Source organism: Micropterus salmoides, unplaced genomic scaffold (assembly GCF_014851395.1).
Source record: "Micropterus salmoides isolate LMB-PRFRI ecotype aquatic unplaced genomic scaffold, ASM1485139v1 Ms_hic_scaffold_14, whole genome shotgun sequence".
Taxonomy (NCBI): domain Eukaryota; kingdom Metazoa; phylum Chordata; class Actinopteri; order Centrarchiformes; family Centrarchidae; genus Micropterus; species Micropterus salmoides.
This window is the reverse complement of record NW_024040485.1, coordinates 24,613,284-24,637,807: the sequence shown is the minus strand read 5'-3', so window position 1 is coordinate 24,637,807 and position 24,524 is coordinate 24,613,284. Positions and strand designations below refer to the sequence as shown.

Below are 24,524 nucleotides of genomic sequence, written 5' to 3'. Positions count from 1 at the left end.
ACACCTCTCTGCCTCCTTCCAAGGAAGTGCCTCACTGCACCCTGAAACTCTTTCCAAAGTCCTCCCCAACATCTGTCCACAAGGAGCACTTTGCAGCACTAGATGGCACTGTGTCTCTGCCTGCTTCAGAGGAAAAAGGGGAGTAAAGATCTCCCCCTCCTCTTGCTTTTATGTTCAGGTCAGGTCTGGACGCCTAAGTGAACCAGATGTAGGCGAAATCCTCCCACCCCCATCTTCCACAGAAATTTTACTGAAAGAGAATAGAAAATTTGTCCAAGATGTGCATCAGCTGCTTTTCATTAAGTTTGATGAAATTATTCCAGTGTACATCTATTCACGGTTACATTTCTTGACTTTCTACATGGCATTAGTTAGATAGGGTCCTATATCTATAATAGTGGAAAGGAAAGCTAAAAAGCTCTTTTTGATTTTTCATTATACATGTTCTGAAACCATTACAACATAACAAATCAATTAATACCCATGCACTCTTTCCTGCAAAATAAAAAATACGAAAGCTGTGCTCTTCGGATCCTCCTTCACAGTCAGCAAGTTTATTGTTTATTCTGTGTCCCTCGGGGCCCCTTTTAAGGAAGCAGCCATATCTGGGATTTTGTGTAAACTTAAGGCCCGAGCGCGTTCAAGACTATCAATCGTCCACAGAGAAAGCGCGTGAGCGCTTCCTCCTCCTCCTCCTCCTCCCTCGTCGTGCGCATGGTCCTCCTCAGCGCGCTCTGGGTTTCGCCTCGGACAAACTGTGGCGGAGCGCTGGATCACCAAAAGTTCGCCGGATCGGTTTAGTGGTTCGGCTCGGGGCAGGAGTGATTCGGTGTTTGTTTTTTGTCGGGGGATTGGGGTTTTGTCTTTTTTAGTTTTTAATTTTTTTGCAGTTTAACCATGGAGATTCTTAGAGGTCTCCTTGCGTTGCTGTGCGTTGTTCTGGCCGGAGCGCAAACGCAGATCCAAAGAAACAGACTGGCGGGTAAGTTTACTGAAATGTGTTGTACTTTCCAATTAAATGTTGTAATTTCTGGTGTGTATGGCGCTATGTTGCATAAAAAGTTTTCTTTCTGTGTTATAATCTAGTGTGTCATACACCGAAGTGATTTTTCCTGCAAGAGCTAGTCCAGATGTTCATTGTCTTTGGACTACATATTTCCCATCAGTCTGAGAAGCCTTACAAATCAGCAGTAGAGATGGAATAGCAACTGAAAGGAAGATCAGAGGATAACAGTAGCCTAGCCCATTTTGAGCAGGCCCTTGTTTGGTGCCACAGTTGTCTTAGTGGGCCTAAGTAGACGTTGGGTGTAATGCAAACATTAGATCTGCTTTAGATGCCAGAGTGATAACATGAGAAGAACCAAAGCAGGTGATGGCACCTCAGGCCTGCTTCCCTGCCAAGGTGCTGTACAACAGTGATACAGGTGTATACAGGTGAATACAGGTGTATATATAGAGCCCTGTTATGGGTGCAGACAGTCAGTACAGACCTGCACCTGTCATAAATCTAACTGTGTAAAGATGGATATATCAGTTAGATCAGCCCCATGACACCCACTGTGATGCAGGGTGCAGCATCATCTTGGCCTGATGTAGGCCCCCAGTGCTGCAGTAGTGCTGACATCATTTGAACTGATGGGTGAATGATCGTAAATGCATTTTGGATTTACTAGTTCCTGAACATATAGATTTGAATGTGCCATTTGGCTGTTTTATGGTTGTTCAGTGGAAGCTATTCGCTGACGGCCATCTTTGTTTTGTTTTTTTTGAGCAGATTGCCCTGTTGACCTTTTCTTTGTACTCGATACATCGGAGAGTGTCGCCCTCAGACAGAAACCTCCCAACTTTTATATTGACCAGATCAAAGAATTCACCAATCGCTTCATAGATGAACTCAAGGATATGTAAGACACACACACACACACACACACACACACACACACAGACACACACACACAGACACACACACACCGTTTCTGCTGTAATGGAAGAAGCATTCACATCCTTTACTTGTAAAAGCAGCAATAGCACAGGGTAAAGATACTCCATTCTCTAAGTCCTGCATTCAACATCTTATTTAAAGAGTAACACCCCCAGTGGTTTAACTTCTCACCTTGCTGTGGTGATGTAAAGGTGTACTATAGGACACTGTGACATCACTGTTTGGGGTTACATGTGTAATACAGCACACTTTTGACCACACCCAATCATACCCATCACTGATGGAAACTTCAAGTTACTCTTTTAGTAAAAGTGCAGAAGTATGATAAGCAAAATGTTAAAGTATCAAAAGTTTTTGATAGTCAGCAGAACCGCTCCTGTCAGTGACACAATATTATGACGCTAGTGCTACTACTACTACAACTGCTGCTATGACTACTTTATATACTTGGTAGTTTCATCTATACTAATGCATCATTTTTTAACTGGTCGTCACAGGTTTATTTGTGCAAAATCAGCAAATGAACTTGTAACTGAAGCTGTCTGATATATTGACAATATTTGTCATATAATGTAGTGGAGTAGAAATATAAAGTAGCATAACATGGAAATACTCAAGTAAAGTACCTCAAATCTGTACTTAAGAGCAGTACTTAGGTGAGTGTAATTACTTACATTACACCACTGCCTATTTATCTAGGCGTCAACGATGTGACCGCATGCTGACATGGAACTCAGGAGCACTGCACTACAGTGACGAAATCATCCTTGTGCGAGAGCTGAGTGACATGAGCACTGAACGCCAGGCCCTGAAGAATGACATCAATACCATCAAATACATCGGCAAGGGCACATATACTGACTGTGCCATCAAGAGGGGTCTTGCTGAGCTGCTCATTGGGTAAAAATAACACCCACACATACACATTTAACAGACTGTGTGAAAATAAGAGAAGAAGAGATATAATTTCAGAGTGTGTGTTTGTGATGTCTGCCTGCATTCAGGGGTTCCCACTACCATGAGAACAAGTACATCGTGGTAGTGACTGATGGCCATCCCATCACTGGTTACAAAGAGCCATGTGGAGGCGTGCAGGAGGCTGCTAATGAAGCCAAGCAACATGGAGTCAAAGTTTTTGCTGTTGCCATCTCACCTGACCAGGAGGTACAACACACACACACACACACACACACACACACACACACACACACATACTTGTACTGGTGAGGACCCTCATTAGCATAACACATTTCCCAGCCCCTAACTCAAAGCTTAATCACCACAACTAAATGCATAACCATAATCCTTACCCCAGTATTATATGAATAAAAGTTAAAGACACAAACTATTTTCTTCAATCAGCTTCTTACCATGAGGGGCTTTAAGACTTTTTCAATAAATCTTAATATAATATTTACTTACTGTACAATGAACTACATATTGGTCTCTGTCCATAATGGCTGTGAAGTGAAAGCGAAGCAAATTTAAGACATGAGGAACAAAATTCCAAATTGTTGTCCAGTGCATTCCAAGTTAAGAAACACAAAGAGGGAATTCCTCTTAAAACACTATATCTTTGGGAAAAATATTTATATAAATATATAATTTTTTTTGATATATATATTTATATATATAAATATATATTTTCCCAAAAATGTAATATTAGTTACAGCTGAAACTTGGAAAAAAATCTTTTAACCATAACCTAATTCTGACATCAACCCTAAAATCAACTCTTAACCATTAAACAGTCTTTTGAACAAGCGAAGATGTGCAGTGCCAATGCTGCTGACACTGTGAACTGAGGCTTGTTACCAAACTTCACCGACTAGATGTGAAAGTGAAGTCACTCAGAGTGAAATAAGGTTAAACCTAGTAAGTAAAGTGAAATGGAGTAAAATAAAAAGAAGATGCGTGATGTAAAGTAATGATAAGAAAATTGCTGTAACTTAAAGTAAAGTGAAGTGAAGTAAAGAGAAGTAATTTATAATAAAGTAAAAATGAAGTGAAGGGGCTTGTGAAAAATCTTCACTTTTCAGAAATGTCAATACATTCAAGGTCTAAAACTAAAAATGGTCCTCATGAAGATAGAAGAGTGCGCGACCACACACAGATGTGTAGACATGCCCACTAACTCTTCATTTTTGATCTTGGTCTTATGTTTGTGGGGATTGCTGTCAAGAGGCAAGAGTAATTTTTCACACTGTATAAACTCTGTGGTCTGACAAAAAGGTGACCCATATTTCACTGTGAGGTAATATAAATCAGCTCACAGGGTGACTGATAGGCCTATACTAAGCCTTGTGTCTGTACAAATTAGGGTGGCCTTGACGTAAACTACTTGGAAATCTAACATTATTTAATGTCTGTTATGTCTAAAACAAGGAAGGCTTTAGCGACAACATTGGCAAAAGCTAACTGGGATCCGATTAACAAAAATCACAATGTCACAAGATGTCGCAGCTTATCGAGACTACTACTTTTAGGCATGTGATGATACAGTTTGTATTTTGTCTCCTACCAGGATACCAGGCTGTCACTCATTGCCACAGATCAGAGCTACAGGCAGAACTTCACTGCTGCAGATGACTCCAGATCAACCAAGATGGGAACCATTAGGACCATCATTGATATGATTGTATGTATTCTCTCCTCTCGTCTTCTCTTCTGCATAAACATAATGAAACATAGATTTTGAACTAACATCTCTGTTCTTTCCATCTTTTCAGACAAATGAGACAAAGGACACAGTAAGTCTTCTTAAAATATTTTTAAAAAAGGAAATTAGTTAGTCGTGTGTGCGCGCTTACGGCATTGGATTTAAAGGAGTAGTTACACAGTAATTGTGCAAGCACGACTGTATTGCAGATCCAAAAGATAGGATTTGCTCTGATGTAGGGCTAAAACATTTTATCAATAAGTTTAAGCTGTTTGGCAGTTTGTATCTTGATTAATTCCATTCTTCATGAATTGTTTTGAATGAGGGATTATTCTTTTTTTTACTGAAACATCCAAACAGCAGATTTGTTTATGATGAGTTTGTTGATGCAACTAGAATTAAAAGATGTTTTGTATACTGGCTAAATGCCATGGCTTTAAAAGTTTACGAACCTAATGTCTCCACTAAACATTACTTATGGCTACTAGAGTTATTTATTTAGTGCAGTAAATCTTGCTGAGATGTAGTTAGAATGGGACTCAACTGCCATGTAAACTCTCTCCTACTCAGGAAACAAGGAGGGGGCAGGGAGGGCAGCTACAGGAAGCTGAAATTAGTACATAAAAAGCCAACTGAGATTCAAGTGATAAAAAAATCACTGCAGTTAAATCTTAAATATTTAACATATTTCACTGCCCTTCTGTCATCAGACAGTTAAACATAATGAAGTTCAGTTGACTCTGATAAACATTGTTATTTCACTTGGGGTCAGATCAGAAAACAGAGGGTCACACCATGTCTCCTATAATCTACATATCTAAACATATATAGAGGTAGAGTCACTTTTCCTGCTTTAAGGCATTCATAATATTTATTTTCTTTTTCTTTTTTTCTTTTTTTTACAGTGTTGCTCTTTCGACTGCAATGTAAGTAAGACATATTTTATCATGTTGCCAACTTAAATTCTTTATGGGCTTAGTTTCTTGAGCAATTATGTCACTGTTTGTGTTTTATTGTTTTGTCTGCAGGCTAAAGGAGGGCCTAAAGGACCAGACGGAGACATTGGCGCAAAGGTGTGATATAATATGAAAACAGCTTATGTCAGAAACCCAGTGCACACCAAATGCACAAATATATATGACTCTACATTGTCTTATCTTTTTATTAATTCTTTTTACCTCTCTACAGGGAGAAACAGGCAGACCAGGGATGCCAGGAGAGAAAGGAGATGTTGGTGCCATGGTAAGTGACTTCCACCGTCATGCAATACCGACATGTAGAAAAATACAAACCAATCATCACATCTCTTTAGATTTGTCGTGCTGGCTTGTTTGAAGTGTCATTCAGATTATCTAATACTTCTGTCTCTATGTTGCAGGGCAACATTGGAGATCCTGGTCCTGTTGGTTACAGTGGAATGAAGGTAAAGCGCACTTAGGTTTTAGCTTAAGTGATATTCTTTATACTGGAGCATCGACCAAATTGATACTTTGTAGATGTGAACCAGTAGATGCTAAAGAGGTTTAGCAGTAGCAGCATTGATGCATAAGAAAGCTGGCAGTGATGGATGATAAAACACCATTACATTGTGTTACATTGCAATTAAATGGACCCTTAACAAACCCCCACTAAGTTCCACCAAGGAACCCGATCTTTCAGTGGCATGTGAAATGGGTTACATCTTATACTGTATTCATACTGTAGTCTTAAGATAAAGGTCAGTTTCTCCATGCAATTTATTACATTGACAATAGTAGTCCAGTTGTCTTTTGTTGGTTTGTCTGCAGCCATTTCTGTGTGATGGCTTTCTTCCTAACAGCCAATAACATTTAAAAGAGATTCTTATCATGCCCTTAAGTTTATCTAGGATTTTGTCCCTGGTACAAAGTTATATAAGAGAAATGAACTTCTATTTTTATCAATCTCTTTCCAATTTGAAAAAAATAAAGGACAAACCCATGTCCACCTTTTTAGCTTCACATAAATGTTTATCACCCAGAAACAAGCTAATGTAAGCAAGGAAACATTTGCAAACATTGAGTCTGAACGTATTTATTATTGTTTAGGTGTTTTACCAAGATCACTGGCTCTAGGTCAGACTTTACCGACCTTCTCACTGATCACTTTGCTGCGTGGTTGGTGATAATTCTGATGTGTGTATTTTTGTTTCCAGGGAGACCGTGGTGGCAGAGGAGAAAAGGTACGCACAAATACAAAAAAGAAATTTAAAAAGTATAAATTTAAACAATATTCAGTATGTGTTCTGGGATTTCGGTATTATGTAATCCATTGACATGGCTGGCTAATGCTGTGTGTGTTTTCTGCAGGGTGAAAGAGGACACAAAGGCTACAAGGTGAGCTCCGCAAACACCTGTCTGATCTGTCCAATCTGTGGTTGCTCTGAAGTCTAATGGTTAAATCCCTCTTATTCTCTTCCACCCACTCTCTCTATCTGTATCTCTTTCTAACTCTCAGGGAGACAAAGGTCATAGGGGAAATGATGGAATTGATGGGCGCAAGGTAAGTTACATACCCGAACATGCAAACAGTACAGCTCTGGCCATCTGGCTGTCTTTCTTTTGTTGAAGTTTTTAAGAAGATCTGATTCTCTGGTTTTCCTCATTAGGGTGAAGCTGGTTTCCCTGGCCTTGCCGGCTGTAAAGGATCTCCTGGATCAGACGTGAGTTGTATATCTCAATCTCAGAATAATCCCACTGTTATGGTCTTGCATTTTGACATTGACTGGAGTCCCACTTACACACATTGCAGACAGTTTAAATCACAGCCAGATGGACACCAATTACTAGATATTAACACAGTCTGACAATGACGTCAGGATTGAGGGCTGCAAATATGTAGTCAATCAGATGTGTAGGTGTTAGGACACACATAGACAATGTATGTTTCTATTTTGGTGTCTTAAATTCTCTCTTGAACAGACACACACACTGAGACAGGCTACTTCCGTGTCTGCATGAGGTTCGGCCACATTGTTTAGAGATAAGCCATTAGCCACAGTTGCGTGTTAGTAAAGTCACTGTCGGAACGGCCCTGATCAACACCACGCCCTGCGTCTGGATCCCCCCAGGGCAGGGGGACTGAGGCCCTTGGTTCTTAATCAAAGCTTTGTTTACATTCTCTGCTGTCAGATTGTTTAAATAAAGCCATATAGTCATACTGTAAACAAACACGAATACACACAGCGGCCTGTCGTGGCTTCAGCTGTTTATGATCACATACCGAAACCGTCTTTGTGTTTTCTGCTTCCAGGGCCAACAGGGAGAATCTGGACCAAAGGGAGACCCAGGTCCTTATGGACAAAAAGGAGAAAAAGTAAGATATAAAAAATAATAATCCATGTGCTGTTGAAGATTTCAAATAGCCTTTCGGTGTTCTGCATTAAGACTTCGCTTATTTCAGGGAGATCCTGGAAGAGACGGCGAACCAGGAAGGCCTGGAAACTATGGCCCACTGGGACCTAAGGTAATTCAGTGCAAATTGACACAAAGAACTATGACAAAAGACAGATCTGTATGAAGAGCACCACAGGAAGCAGGAGATATGATAAACGTGTAAATGTCTCTTTTTTGACAGGGTGATGAAGGTCCTCGCGGAGCCGATGGGGACAAAGGAGAGCGCGGTGATGATGTAAGTGATGAAGCTCCTGACAATGTTAGAAACATTAACTTGGTGATATTTAATGGCTTGTCTAATTTTCTGCTGTGTGTGTGTTTGTTTCAGGGACCACCAGGACCAGATGGAACCCGCGGGGACAACGTAAATAGGATTAATATTGACTTAAATGGCCATGTTTGTGTGTGACAGCTGCCAAAATACATTTTAACGTCTTTAAAATCCCTTGTAGGGACCAAACGGAGAGAAGGGGGAGCAAGGCTCCCGTGGAAACAGAGGTCCGAGAGGAGAAGCGGTAAGTGACGATGAAGAGGAATGAAGAGCAGATCCCCAGTCCCTCTGGGTCTGCCTGATTTCAGCAGCCCCTTCCTTAGAAATTCATGGGAAATGCTGTTTGGCACTTGTATTGAGTGAACTGCAACCGCACTGACCTTAATGGAACTCACACTGATATTTTCCCCATTTACTCCTACTGATCTAACTTTGTTTAAAACTTGGCTCTGTCTACTTTACTTGTCCATTGTTACAGTCTCGAAGACATTTAGTCCGCTTTTTACATTTGTTCTTTTCCTTGCCAGGGGGAGCCAGGACCCCGTGGAGAGCAGGGGAGGGAGGGCTCAGCTGGCCCTAATGGAGACCCTGTAAGATACACTCAAATATATTTTCACACACATTTACTTAGAAACACATGCACAGGAGCTACAGTACAAGCAGTACCACTGTTCCCGTGTTGTGTAGAGTTTCAGGAGGTGGCACAGTCTGTACCGCTCACTTTTTTCTCTGGCAGAATCCTTTTTCTTCCAGTTGGAGAGGGGAACATGTATCTGAGTGCATGCATGCTTAATAGTGTGCATGCACATGTGAGCACTTGTGCATCCATAGTTCATGCTGAGAGAGGGAGTACCCTATGCAGAAGCTTAAACAGATGCAATCCTGGCTGGTGCCCCAGAGTGCTGCCCACTCATGCATGCTCCATCTCCCCCTTTCTCATTCTCATTTACTCTTCCAGGGAACATCAACATTCACTCTTTCCCATGTGACTCAGTTCTTCTCTCCGTCTGCTCCAGCCAAAGCCTCAGTATGGTTTTCTTAATAAGGCACCAGGCGGTGTAATAATAATAATACGTTACAAGTGTTAGTTGTGGTAACCTCCGTGATGTCAGAACTTTCAATGGCTCTTTTGTGCTTTTTGCTGTTTCCCCTTTCCTCATCAGAGCTGAACGAATAGTAACTGAACTGAATAGTACAGAAAACATGGAATAACTGACATTTTTGGCAATACCTCATACACTCAGGACAAAACTGTATCCTTAAATCCCGTAATGTGCTGGACATCATCTGCATCATCTGTCAAGCTAGCAGTTTATAGTATTACATGTGTACCGCACATAACATATTAACAGTGTTTTTAGTATATTTATTGTCAATGTTAACTTGAAATTCTTATCTTCTGTCTTACCTGGAGTCAGATGAGATGAGCAATATTCATTTCAACTCTGTGCATTCAGTACATATAAGTCTGGTTCTGATTTAGCTTAGCTTAGCAGAGACTAGAAACAGGGGCGTACAGTTATCCTTGAACAAAAGTAAGGAAAGAAACTAAATTAAAAACAGCTTTCCAGGAACACTAAAACTGAACCATTTACATACCAATCAATACATGCAATTGGCAGGATAGAGGTGCTGCACACAGGAGTTGGACCAAGCTGCTGTTTGCCAGGAAACAACACCAATTTAAACGCTCATTCTATAAACTACAACACTTGGTTTTCTATGTCTATAAATTATGTGTCAAATGCACAAGATACAATGTGTAAATGAGATAGCTTTGGAGGTTTGGAAGAAGTATTTTGGCAGGACCACAGCAAAGCAGGGCCAGCCCTATAAACAAAAGTCTGTCCCTGCCTTACTGAGTGAGAGTGATGAAGTTACACCATTGGTCGGTCAAGTACTGGACTTTCCCCATTGGCTGTTGTTCCTTCAAAATGAATAGCCAGGAACAGTCCTGAATTACATTGTCCGTAGGCTTTTAAGCTTTGTTTATGCTTGCGCAACAAATCATGGCACGGCTACGAGCGCGAACTGAGGGGTTTATGTCATGGAACTACTTATAGAATCGGTACCAGACCCAAAGATGGCACCTATTCAGTCCAATGAGAATTGCTTGCTGGCACATACACCAAAAGGCCTCAGCCCATAGACTTATAATTTTGATGACATCACAGATTTTAAAATCGCTTTTCTCGACTAAAGGGAAGTTTTAAAAATATAAAACTTCCATGAATCAACAATTCATAATAGAAAAAGTCATAACTGACCTTGTTTGCACTTTGAGGTGTCCGGTGAACACTTGTTTAATGTTGGCATATTGGGGAAGTGCTTTTTATTTTTGGCCCCAGGGGAATATCTTGTTGCAATACTACAAGTGGCCACTGGGAATAATTTAAATATAAAATGAGCTAGAGAGGACTGCATAACGCCAGAACAACTGAAAGAAGGCATTGTTGATGCTGCTAGCGAGGGGAATTTTGTCAGAACTGAGATGGAGGAAATTTTTAGACATCCAGTTTGTAACAGAAGCTTAGCAGTTTATGTAACATTTTGTAGCGTTTAATGTAGCCTCACTGTACCATTAGCCCTAATTAACCATGTTACTGTTAAAGGCATTGACATCCGCCTGAAGCCCCGTACCCTTACCCTAACCATAAGACCCAAGTTATGATAAGTGAAAGAATCTTTCTTGAAAAATTCACTTAACAGAGGCTGAAAGTTCTTTTGCTGACCTCCATAGGTATTACAGTTATGACTTTTCACTTTGCTGCAGTGCTGTAGAAATGTCCTGCAGGACAGTGTGACATCATTGTTGGGTGTGGTTACAAGTGCACAGAGAACACACTTGCACCTTTCAGGTCTGTTGGACCTCTGATGATCCAACAGTCCTTGAAACTGTCAACCAAAGATGACAGAAAAAACTGATTTTCACCATTTAATAGTTGAGACAATTTCGGGCTAGCTTCTGTTTCACTGGCCATTGCATTTTTAACAGTTTTCCTAAATGTCAAAGACTCATGAGAGCTGTAGTTGTAGAATGATGACTTGTCATCTTTTTTTTTATAAACACGGTTTCCAAATGTACCCGCAAGTACAGCAGTGGATACCCATTAGATGAGAATCTGAACATAATACAGTCAATAAAGAAATGTAGAAAATGTGGGCCGTGCTGGTTCAAAATGGCCGTTGCTTTATGTGCTTGTTTTTATTGGATAAGTCTTTTAACAGTGTCTCATTAACTGTTGTTGTTTTCCAGGGTGAGCCTGGCAGAGTCGGGCCTCCTGGCTACAGAGGAGATGAAGGCCCACCTGGACCAGAAGTAAGTCCAACACGACACCCACACATATACACACAGATTATTGATAAATATATGCTTAAAATGTACGCAATCAGCTTCTCACTATTAGTGCTAGGATCCTACTTGAACACATAATTATCAGCTCTGGTTATTATACATGAAGGATTTCTGTAGTGGTGTATTTGTCTGACCTCAGGAAAAAGTCACAAACTTCTTTCCACCAATAAGGATTTTCCGATTAGAATCTGATGACAGTCGGTGGGTTCAAGGGCATCACTTTATATTGAAAAGTGTTGGAGACATAAAGGCCCAGATTAGGGGTATGATGATACACTTGGGTAATGAGATGTGGCAAAAACAGGGTTCTCCCCGAGAAAATTGGAGTATTTAACACTTAATTTTCTGCATTCTGGAGACATTTCTGGCAGGTGACAATTCATAAATACAAAAATATAACACAATATAATAGTGTAATCAGCTGCTTGTTTTATTTAGCTTTTTTTGGACAATGCACATTAGTTTCTTCTATATTTAAATTTCATTGTATTTTTTCTTATTGTGTAAATAAACCTTTCTCAAAGTATTTTCATTTGTTAGATAAAATCTTTTGGTACACACTATTTTTCAGAACGTTTTAACAAAAAAGTTGTGGGGACAAAATCAGCCATTTCAACACTTTTATTACCTTATTTAGTCATGGCTGTGACATTACAGAGAACTATTTTACTCCACTTTAAGCTGTAACTGCAGTCGGAAAGCTGTTTTTATCATCAGTCATGTTTTTAAACACTAAGTAACTGGACACTCATTATCACACAATCTAGGCAATCAACTTGTAATAACCTGAAATAGATTGCGGTAACTGAGTGTTACGTAAATAGTCAAAAGTCATTCTGCTACATGTAGACTTTCACATACACACTCTCTTTTTCTTTCTCTCTTACACACAATGTCTTGACACCATCCAAATGTTTCCAACAAACATATGTCATGTCACATTTCATATGTTTCTAATCTTATCATTCCTGTCATCTCCCAGGGACCCAAAGGACCGAGAGGAATCAAAGGAGCTCCGGGAGACAGAGGCCCGATGGGGGAAAGGGTGAGTGTGGGAGACAAAGGGGGGAGAGACAGATGTGTGCCATCCATCATATTCCCCAGCATGAGGTTTGTGTGTGTGTGTGTGTGTGTGTATTGGATCTGTAAGTGTATCTCTTTCTTCTTAATTTCAGGGAGAAGAAGGTGTCCAAGGAAATGGCACCGTAGGTTGTCCAGGTTTTCAGGTATGTGTAAATCGTAGTTCATGCATGTGATGTATTACACACTCGTGCTCCATGTAAATGTGCATATTATGAACATTTATGTCTTTTTAGGGTTACCCTGGGCCCCGTGGAGACTCTGGGGAGCCTGTAAGTTATCTTTCAAATTTCTATTTGAACTTTTATTAGGAATCAGATGTTGGGCAGACGTGTGTGTTTGTGTGTGTGTGTGTGTGTGTGTGTGTGTGTGTGTGTGTGTGTGTGTCTGTGTAAATCTGGATAATAATATTGGAATTAGTTTTATCACACAGTATATTTAATGCAGAATGGATCATAATAGGAAGTTTTAAACTATACTGAATAAGACTACCATACCTAGTACTCTGTATTTTACACACCAACACTGAATGTGTAGCAGAAAGTGGCAGAAGTGGCCATGTTTGAAGTTCACTGACATCCATGTAAAATCAGTAGACCTGCTCATGCGCCATTTTGACCTCTGCCATTTGCTGTGTGACCTCTAGGGTAGCAAGGGAACCCCTGGACCCAAAGGAGATGACGGCGATCCTGGAGATCCAGGCCCCGATGTGAGTCTGCCTCTGACTTTTCTCCATTTTGGAGTTCCTCCTCGCTCTTGATCTCATTTTATCTTTCCTTAATCCCTACTTGGCAGAGAGCGCTGACAGGATGTGAGTCACGTGTCTGGATTTATGGGGACGTTTACATATTTCTTTTTTATCGGTCACTTTTATCACATAATATATTATAATGTATTTTTTAAATTTCTGTCTTTCATTTTGTTTTTCTGCATTAGCCGCTCACACACTTTAATACTTTTATTTTTCTCCATTCTTCATCCATCTCACTCTCACACTCTCCTTCTGTTCTGCAGCTGGACATGCTTAGATCTGAACACATTTTATGTGTGTGTGTCTTAAGGGAAGAGAGCTTTGAGCTGATGCAGCTGTGTGTATGTCGTTGTCAAGGATACCAGGAAATGAGCAGAAACGATGAAGGGACTGCATTACTCTTTTCGTCTCTTTTACAATCTGTGTGTGTGTGTGTGTGTGTGTCAATGGTATAATGTGTGTGATCACCCGTGTCCATAGAGCGTGCCAGATTTAACCCCTGGTTAAACTTGGTCGTGTTTACATTGAAATTATTGCATTTCCAAGGTTCACGTTTCACGGCGTAAACATTTCTGCACGTTTGTACTTTTCTCTCATCCGTTCATCGGTGCACCCTGACCTCTTTCTTCAAAAGGAGTAACCCTTTGTAAGCTCTGGATTTACAATGTCAGATAAGTTTACCACTCATCAAGATTACAGGTACCATAGCACAGGGCAGGATCAGATGCAGATGTATGACTCACCCAGTTGACCCAATATTTCCCTTTTGTGTTTTTTGCCTTTTCCTAGCAACAGCAGCATACCGGAAACACGACATAACCTCGGTATCTGATTCTACAGCTGTGTTAATGGACCATAAACCTCAGCATGATTATGCAGTGCCAAATAACCAACTAATTAGAGGAATGCAAGGATGTGCAACTTGAAGTTTGTTTTGCTCCACTGGCTTTATCTAGACTGCTTATCTTAACAATATAAAATATCAAGACCATGAATCAATCTGTTTAGCAAATAATGGTACGTCTTTTGAAAATGGTTGCCAGGAATGTAAAGTAAATGGGCTGTATAACATCACCCATGTGGTCCGATAATGAGCTCTGCATTTTCTTGTTTATCAAGAGATTGATGCCGCTCTCATCCAATGCAGCTACAGCCAGCAGCTGGTTATCTTAGATTAGCATAAAGACTGGGGGAACCAACTAGCTTGGCTCTGTCCGAAATTCGCGTACCTAGCTCTTTGCAAGAAATAAGTGTATTTCCCAAAACGTTGAGGTATTGCACTAATCACTAATCTTCCCTCTGCTGCTGTTCCATCGGTCAGTACATGACCAAGTTCATAATAAAAATACATAGTTAGATGCCATATTATGTCTATCTGAGTGGAAAAAACAAATCCATCACATTCCGCTTATTCACAGAAGCATTCATCCAACACTTTTTTTCTCTTTTTAACTGGCCGTTATATCTGTTTCTCTGAACAGTCACTTGTTTGTTTCCACTAGTTTTACATTCAGCCGTTCACTATTTTGGACAGTACTGTGGAGGAAACAGTCACCACTTTGACTTGAAACCATGACACATCAAACTGACATTTTCAGAGAATGTAACGCCAGTGGCTTCATAGTGATTTTTGAGCAACTGGATTTCTAATTTAAATTGTTTAAATATCTTCACACTGCACAGGCATGTCCTTTGCTGCCTCCACTTTCTCTGGCCAGAGGGGACAGGAGGGTATAGACAGGGGTGTGTCAAAGCAGATAAAGGCGGAGACAGACCTTTTGACTTTTCTACCTAACTTTTTTAGCCAACTGACACTGGAATGATAATATACATATTCGACAAGGTTTGACAAGCAGTCACATCTGGCTTTCTGTGGCCAGATATGACGCCATAAAATCAAGGTCAGGATGTGTGTGTGTGTGGATGGTGTGGCCCTTGCTCTATACATCAGAGAGTTTGAAGTTTAGAATGTGAAGTAATTGGAACCGAGTGTATGTATGCGCACATGTGTGTGTTCTTATTCAAGACTGACAGGAACTATGCGTGTGTTTAAAAGCCAGGTGGTTGGCATTACCTTCTCTCTCTTCCTGTCTTTCTCATTCATATCTGTTAGCTGTAGGTAGATAGTTGTATAGCAGCATTGCAGATCTGCTGATTTGAGTTGGCTTTGTGTCGACTGTGATGATTTCTGACTTTATGATGCCAGCCTACCTTGTGGCCATCACTGCATCTAATTTCTGTCTGGCATGTTGAGCTGGAAATAATTAACTGTGCAGTTACCAATCAAAATGCATTTGGAGCAGAGAGGAGATAAACTATGTGTGGACAAAACTGGTTAAAGTTTGTCTGTTAAGTATATGCAGTCTTTCAATTAAATCCCTTTTTACTGCCTATTTGTCAACAGGCTGTAACTTCACATAGAAATGAACCACACGCCTGTTTTCTCTGTTGCTTGGAACAGCCACTATTCTGTTTCTTATGCGAAGGAATCGGGTCGGGTTGTCTGCATGCGCACTCCCGAGCCTCTTGCCTACAACAGCGATAACACCAAAGCTAACGAAATGCAGTCTGCAGGAAATTATGTAACGTACAAAGCAAATTTGTGATTTGTTTATACAAGCCTATAGTGATACAAGGCAGGGGCAGCCAGCTAGCTTACAGACTAACGGATCTATGGTATTTTAATTTTAAATTAAATTTTTTGTTTTACCAATACTCAGGTACACAGCTTCTCCACTGTCGCTGTAACTTATGTGACCCACATAATTTGCAATAATGCAACATAGCGGTGCAGGACAACAACACAGTGGAAGACCCATTCACTATAGTGGCGTTACTTACTGCAATAGCTTTAGCTATTAGCTCTAGCTTTTATAAAGTGTGGCAACAATCTCTTTTATAATGTCGGTCTAGCTCACTAACCGTTTTCGTTATCATACAATACATTTAGCTGTGCTGACATTGTTTAGCCTCTGGTGAAAGATACACAAATAACGTTGGCTACTGAAAAGCAGGCAGGTAAGCTAATGCTGATATATTAAATCGTCATGCTATCTAAAAACCACACTGCTAAACTTTGTATGACCCCGTTGATTATCTTTAAGATAGGCCATTGACTCACATTTCTGTTACAGTGTAATTTTGTTGATGAAGAGAGCACATCATGCTCTTTCCAGAAATAAGCCTGTTTGGGGTGGTGATGAAACAGTGGATAAGACACATGCCTTTAGTGTGAGAGACCCGGGTTCAATTCCTCACTGTGACAAATCCACCAATGTGTCCCTGAGTAAGACACTTAACCCCTAGTTGCTCCAGAGGCATGCGACCTCTGACATGTATAGCAATTGTAAGTCGCTTTGGATAAAAGTAAATGTTTAAAAGGTTCAGTATTGTACATGAGTAAATACTGTACAGTCTTTAAAACAGCCACTGCCCTTGAATCTCCATGTGCTTGCAAGCCGGTTTGAAAGCTGTTTCTGGAACATAACTCCATTAAGCATGGTATCCGCTCTCAATTTTCAATTTTTCATTCGTCTGAAATTCTCTGCAGCTGTCCGCAGTCTTCCTCAAACCAAGATGACCACACTGCTTTAAAGAGCGTAACAGTAACCGTGAGAACATGGAACATAAAGACAGGACCATTTTCCAAAATTGATTTACATTTTTAAGCTCTTTTCTCTCCACACGTCTACATCTTGGGTTCTAATGTTGCAGCAATCAGCAGTGGGCCAGAGTGCAGCAGCTGCAGGGCCTTTTGCTGCTCTCTCTTCAGGCCAGCCTGGCCGCAACTAAGATTTGAAATGATTTTTGAGACTTTTCTCAGATTGACTGTACCCTTTGTAAGTGTTGATATGTTTATTCCATTTGTAAAAGGCAATTTTAGATGGGCCTATATGAAATATATTATAATATTGACAGTCCCTACACATAGTCCTGAGAAGAGGTCTAATCAGGCACATTAAGTGACATGAATGTGTAAAAGTACAGTCAAAGCTTAAGTGAGGGAACGTATGAAAGGAGAAAAGGAATAAGTAAGGAAAGGAGCAATGCAAAAGGAAAGAAAGGAGTAAAGGAGAAAGGAACTTGAAACAAGTCAAGAAGGCAGGAACATCTTTATCTGCAAAGTGACTTGGTAACTACAGCCACCAGGTAAATGCAGTTAATTTAAAGGGGCACAATATTCCACTCTGGAAAGTAGTTTATATTAGTACCACATGAAGTCTCCCATAACTGAACAGACTGGAAGTACTGAAGTACCAGTATTAGTTAGTTGATCCCTGGATGTGATATGTACAGATACACTCACATGCACATGGTCCTAAAGAAGACAAGCAGCACATGCATATAAGAAATAGAAAAAATAAACATTGTTAAAAAGAAAAAAAGAAACTCTAAACATGTATGGGCCTCCCTCTTAATCTCCACTAATTTTCTCTTTTCACAGAACAACAAACCAGGGCTTCCAGGGCCTAAAGGGGCCAAAGGTCACAGAGGACCTGAGGGCAAACCGGTAAGAAAAGAATACCATGCAGCCAAGGCTTAAGTGGACTGTGTGTGTGCGTGTGTGTATGTGAAACCCCCAGCACTGTGTTTGTTCCTACCTGTGGGCAGAGGTTGCTACCGATCCCATAGACATCCAGTAATTGAGCTAAAGTTAGCTTATCTCACCACTCAACATAACATCAAACCGCATGTTAAGACATTAAATATGGTATTCCCTGGTTTGGCTCACATTATGTGGGAAAGATTGTGTAATTCCTTTTACCAACTGCCAAGTGAAAGCTTGTGGTATTGGATCATGTTAAAAGGTGAACAAAGAGTTATCTAAATATAACACTGTGCATGAAGACATGGCAGAGTCCTCCAATTCTACCCTTTCACCCTATTCCCACTTTCTGTCTCTCCTCCTCCCTTTCCTGCTCTCTCATTCTGCCCTTTCTCTGTCTGTATGTCTCTGCTGCATATTTCTGTAAGAACAATTTGCGTCATGTGTTCTCAGGAACAGTTTCTCTTGTCTACAATTAACGTCTCTCACTCATTCTCTCCCTCCCTCTCTCTCTCTCCCTCCCTCTATCTTGTGTGTATGTTTTTGCTTGTGTGCACACATGCAAGTTACTCTGGCATCTTTGTCACAGAAAAGAATGCTCTTAAACTTGGTTTAATGACTGTTAAAAGAAAACAGATGGTTCTCCTGAGCGAAAAAACAAAATGCTGTGGCAATGAGCTTTTGGAAGATTCACATGTTTTTGCAGAAAGATAGCAGCGCACCCAAGTGTGTGGGTGTGGATGTGGGTTCTGTGACTGAGGGATTCTGGTTTGCAGTCAAAGAAGTAATGGTTTTCCATAGAATCACCATATTTTTATTCCAGTTCATATAAAAGGAGTCTTCTAGCTGTGTCATCTTAAAGTCCGACCAGATAAACTTTTGTCTGGCCGGTTTCTTCTTTTAAACAGATAAACACATCTATCAGGGGGATGAATCACTCAATCCCAATATCTTCTCTTCTCACTCATTCTCCCTTTCTCTTCAGGGACCTCCTGGGCCTCCTGGACCACCAGGAAGTGATGTGAGTATAAAATAAATATAATCAGTCCATTTAATCTGAACCCTCGCCCTCTTTTTCGCCACAGGACCTGGACGGTAAAGCACCACAGACTTTATTCCCCCTTGAGACTACATTAGTCTTGAACTGAAATTGATACTGTATGTTCAGTCCAAAGCCACACATTCAATTTCCTGAACACAAAAATCTGTAGACTTTCAGTCCTCTAAGTAAAACATATCCATTGTCATGTTCTCTTTTTTATTTTGGTGCCGCTTGAAGCAGTCTAGGGCCTGGTTGTGTGTGTTGTGTTGTGTTATGTAATGTGATTTAACAGTGCATTGCCGTACTCTAATATGTACTTCATCTCTCCCTTTCAGGAGTGTGAAATTCTGGATATCATCATGAAGCTTTGTTGTAAGTTAAAAGCTCAGCTTTGGGCACATCCGAACGCGCACTCACAGAAGTGAAGCCACATGTGCTCTTTGCTAAACACTACTACACTTAACCCTTTTCAAGTCAGTGCCTGATTAGCCAAATGTGCATTCCAGAAGTTAAGAATGTGAGGGTTACGCAGGTTGTGTTGTGTTAAGTTTTTTCTGCTCAGTTGCTTAACTTTGTGATTTTTTCCCCCCCATCCTCTCCAAATCACTTCACAGCTTGTTGTGGTAAGTTTATGCGAAATCTAAGACACAGTCACCATCATGATTGTTTCTGCCACTCTATGGCCATTGTGATCCTTTTGGATTTTGTTTATGTCTGTCTCCAGAGTGTAAGTGTGCAAATCTGGACCTGGCGTTCATTGTGGACAGCTCAGAGAGTATCGGTGACCGAAACTTTGAACTTGCCAAAGACTTTATCATCACAGTCATAGACAGACTGGCCAAAGACCAGCAAGTAAAGGTAATGTCCTTCTCTGAATTTATCTTGGGTTTTGAAATTTGACTACACTATAGTTCATATTCATCCATCTTTGCCCAGCTTCTGTAGGATAACCAACATTTGACCTTTGTGGATTGTGTTGTTGATTTAAAATGATACCAAAAGTGTTGCGCAAAAGTGTTTTCAGAGATGTTCGGAAATGCTGCCATAAAAACAGATCTCAAAATAGAAAGTGTGAATGAAAGATATTGTGTGTGGTTTTGGAACTTGCTTTTATGTCTCTCCAATGACTCTCCTCTTCCACTTTGGATATAATTAGTCAGGATGGGTGGGACCCAGAAATGTTGACAGAGGAAAACACATGCTTGTAGACATAACACACGGTCACTATGCAATGCTTTTCTTTCCAGTTTGCAGCAAATGAGTCCAAGGTGAGCGTAGTCCAGTACAGTGGATCGCGAGCTCAAGAAGCTGTCCAACTGGGCAATAGAATTGGGGGCCTCACCGAATTTAAACAGTGAGTTCACATGCATGCAACCTGAGCCGTGCCTGCCTTAGTTTTCACTCTGACTTGTTCTTTGTGTACCGTGATGATGATTCAGTAGTGATTCAGCATCACCACTGCTGCTGTCTGAATTCACTGGTTCCGTTTCTGGCTGCATCCTCCCCATGTCTCAACTTTACATCAGTCAGATGGTATTTGGAAGAAAGTCTGCAGTGTTTTAGGTTTGCAATAAGCCCATAATCGTCTCCAAGACTCATTTTCAACAGTATCTTGTTTTGTTTGCTTTTAGTGAGTGAGGAGATCAAGTATCATATCACATCTTTGCACGTAAATTCAGAAATTGCCCCGCAACATATTCAGTCTGAGTACGGAGACGATTAGCTTGAGTTAGAATAAGCAGGGAGGAACAGCTTGCTTGCCTCTCCTTAAAGTTAAAAAGTAGTCTATGGCTACTACATCTCTAAAAATAAAAATTGACATGCCATTTGTTTTATCTGTACACAAAGTTGATATAAATGTTAAAACAAAACATTGGGCCACATAGAGATTAACAGTGAGAAAGAGGGAGGCATCCTGAATGTACTACAAAGTTCAAAGTTCAGTAATTTTCTTGTCAGAGGAACACGGTTCCCTCAGCTCCAGTCTGTGATTTTTTATGTTTAACGGGTCATGGCCCAATGGGAGCACCCCACGGCTACACGTTACTACATGTCACTTTGATCAATAAGGCGGCTTCAATGTAGTATAGAATTGAGTGTTTGTAGTATATAATTTAGAGAATTATATTATTATATTTATTTTTATAAATCCAGGACTAAACTGACAGAAAATGGTGCAATTACATTCAAATTGTCTGGTACTTCAGCACCACGGACAGCGCCATGGATTTATTAATGCACAGCTAATGATATTTCAGAGAAATAACAGTATTTACATATGTTGTGAATGTTTTTACAGCTATTGATTTTTGTTTGTGTACAGGGCAGTGAGAGACTTGAAATGGTTGGCAGAGGCCACGTACACAGGCGAAGCCCTTGAATACGCTCTGACCAACACCATCAACCAGATGACGCAAGAGAATCGAGTCGTTCTCGTTCTCACCGATGGACGTTCTGATACTTCCAGGGACAAGGTTCCCCTCAACGTCCTCTGTGGTAAAGACATCGTGGTGAGTACAATACACCTACTGTAGATAGACACAGTAAATGTTTCTTCCACACTCAAAGATCCTTTAACTGAAATATTACCTGCTAACAAGAACACCTCTTCCCTTTCTCCAGGTGGGTGGTGTAGGAGTGAAGGACTACTCAGGCACTCCACCCAACCATGAGCAGGTTGGGGAAATGGTTTGTAAGAGTGACCCCAAACCAGGCTTTTCCTTTGTCCTGGACAACTATGCCGAGCTGCTAGATGACACTTTCCTGCAGAACCTCACAACCAGAATCTGCCAAGGTAAACATGCACACACGAGTACACACAAGTAATATTGGTCATTTCCATCAATTGATTATTTTGAATGAACTTCAAAAAACTGACTTAACCCCTGTTGTTCTCTCATCCAGAAAAGAAATGCCCAGACTACAAATGTTCCAGTAAGTCTGTTTTTCTTTTTTAATAATCTACTTATAGTTTTAGATTTTGATTGTGGACTGTGGATTTCTTATTTTACTATACAATTTTTTATATACAGTGAAATGATGAGATACAACAAAGAAGTACAATTTATGATTAAAACTTTAGAAATTCACTGGTACATTTTATATGTGTTTGTGTGTGTTGCAGTCTCTTTCTCTGATAGTGCTGATATACTGATGATGATGGATAGTTCTGCCAGTGTGGGCCACAAGAACTTTGAGACAAGCAAGGCTTTCGTCCGCAAGTTGGCCGAGCGTTTCCTGACTGCCAGGAAGAAGAGGGATACCACTGTGAGAGTGGGTCTGGGCCAGTACAGCCGAAGCGCCCGCATGGAACAGGCGCTGACTACCAATTTGACCCTGCTGAGTTATCACGCTGAAGAAGCGGTCTTCCAGAATGACGGCACCAACCTGGTAGAGGCCTTGGATTTTTCCGTCAGGAATTTACGCGGCCGTGGGGATGCATCAGGAGGCATTAAGAAGCTGGTGATGTTCTCCGACGGCAGGTCTCAAACCGTCACAGAGGCTTTGCTGCAGAAGCGGGTCCGTGAGGTGGCGGAAGCCGGGGTTGAGCTCTTTGTCATTGCTGTTGGCAACCAAGTCAATGAAGTCAACTTGCGCACACTGGTGAGCAGGGGTCAGCAGGACGACATCACCTATGCCCAGCGCCACCTGTTCCGTGTCCCAGACTACCCCTCTCTGCTCCGCGGGGTCTTCTACCAAACCGTCTCCCGCAGGGTGTCCATGCCCTGAGTGCAGGGCACAGATCAACAGGACCAACACACTTTAGATTTGTAGTCCCATTATGAATATTCAGTCTCACTCATTTACCATACACTGTGTTTGAATACTTCAACAAAAAAAAAGAAATGTCAGAAAACGACTGATGATTGTGTAGCAGACAAATGGAAATGTATTCATGAAATTCTCAGGGAACTTTTTTACCCTGGGTTTATCCTCCAAGGCAGACCGTCTCAAGCTGTGTATAATTTCCACCTCCTATGCTTAGACCATAACCCAAGAAATGGTGCTCACCTAAAGCTTTTTAGGGTTTTAGAGTGTGTTGGGACAGCACACAACTGGAAGGAATTACTGCCTGGAAGGCAAGGATCAGGGTAAAAAAGTCCCAATCAAAGGGGTTGTTTTGGTCCTGGAGAGGCATCAGTAATGGCCGCAACTAAACCTATTCCTAAGATTTAGGCTGTACTCGGATTCTCTGCATCCCTGCAGCTTACCAGTGTAGGTTGAAAACAGCTCATCAAGGCTACAGTCTCCTGTCTCTCCAGGACCGGATCTCCGGCCATTTGAAAGATTTGTGTTAAGGGTTTAATGTGGACTAATTTTTGTGGCTCTTACCACTCAAGTGTTGTCGGATGTGTGGAGTCACAATCTTACATAAAAGGAACATAAGTGAACCAACCGCAGCAACGTACAAATTCTTTGGCGGGTGCTTGCTGAATGATTGTTAACCTGGCCGGCTTATGATTACCCAGTCAACTTTATTTTAGGTTTTATCCCTATAAAGCATATTGAAAAGGTCAGTATGAAAAGTCATGACATATTTCCAACTTGGTGAAAACTCACACCCGACATCACTTGAAAGCTGTTAGGTAACCAAACTGACAGGGAACACAGAACATGACAATATTAAACAAACGAATCAGCACCTCACCTGGTATTAATGAGGAACAGCTGGACTCAACATGTGTGATTCAATCTTTGTGTGTATCTGTATGTGTGAGCACCTCTGTGTGTGTATATCAGTTACATACACGTGTGTGTGAAGGTTTTTTTTTAGTAGAGTAGCCTTGGGCGATCCATAAATGTGTTATATTCCATAAACAGTTGTTCTAAGGTCACTGGTTCAAATGACAGAACCCTGTTCCCTTTTTGATGTGCAGCAGAGAGGCATCCGTCAAACACACACATGTACACACATACATACCTCCGTACTTCATCAGTGAGGTAAGAAGAGAAACCTCCCTTCCCCACACACACACTTTTAGTTCCCCTCACCTGTAAGCTCCACACCTGCAGTTCTGTTGTCTTCAGTGGCCCAGAGTCACCGTACTGTTGTTGTTACTGTGGTGCTATTATCAGTCTCAATGTAACAGCCTCTAACCATGTTGTTAAAGAAGATATTTTTACAAAATCTCAGCAGTGTTGTAAGAGCTCCTTCAATAAAGGTTGCTACACCAAAGTGTCTCATGCTCACTTTTGTCCATACACAAACATACTTCTAAAGTCAGTATACAAAGACACATTTTCATATGTTCATCCATAATTATAACTCTAAAGATACATTTATTAACGTAAATTCACTCTTTAAACACCTGATGATTAAACACGACTTGTATCTCAAAGAAAAATAATGTGATTTTAGCGACATAGTGACTAAATAGTGACATGGATAGGACTGACGGGTGAAAGAACAAAATGCAGTTTGGTGGTAAAAATCTGTTCTGCCACTACAGAGATACCAAAGTTCA

General features: G+C 40.8%; 1 protein-coding gene across 1 annotated transcript; it reads left to right on the top strand.

The window, feature by feature from the left end:
* Window positions 1-690: 690 nt before the first annotated feature.
* Window positions 691-24,235, top strand: col6a1 (collagen, type VI, alpha 1). The gene is made up of 35 exons (XM_038718680.1): window positions 691-982; window positions 1,775-1,904; window positions 2,642-2,842; window positions 2,947-3,106; window positions 4,467-4,580; window positions 4,672-4,692; window positions 5,507-5,527; window positions 5,630-5,674; window positions 5,790-5,843; window positions 5,980-6,024; window positions 6,775-6,801; window positions 6,929-6,955; window positions 7,077-7,121; window positions 7,228-7,281; window positions 7,872-7,934; window positions 8,022-8,084; window positions 8,196-8,249; window positions 8,343-8,378; window positions 8,467-8,529; window positions 8,813-8,875; window positions 11,542-11,604; window positions 12,623-12,685; window positions 12,816-12,866; window positions 12,957-12,992; window positions 13,367-13,429; window positions 17,916-17,981; window positions 19,003-19,038; window positions 19,395-19,431; window positions 19,674-19,682; window positions 19,784-19,917; window positions 20,307-20,413; window positions 21,383-21,569; window positions 21,682-21,853; window positions 21,964-21,993; window positions 22,184-24,235. Exons 1-35 carry the CDS (start codon window positions 898-900, stop codon window positions 22,786-22,788), a joined length of 3,030 nt encoding a protein of 1,009 aa, XP_038574608.1. The 5' UTR covers window positions 691-897; the 3' UTR covers window positions 22,789-24,235.
* The last annotated feature ends 289 nt before the right edge of the window (window positions 24,236-24,524 follow it).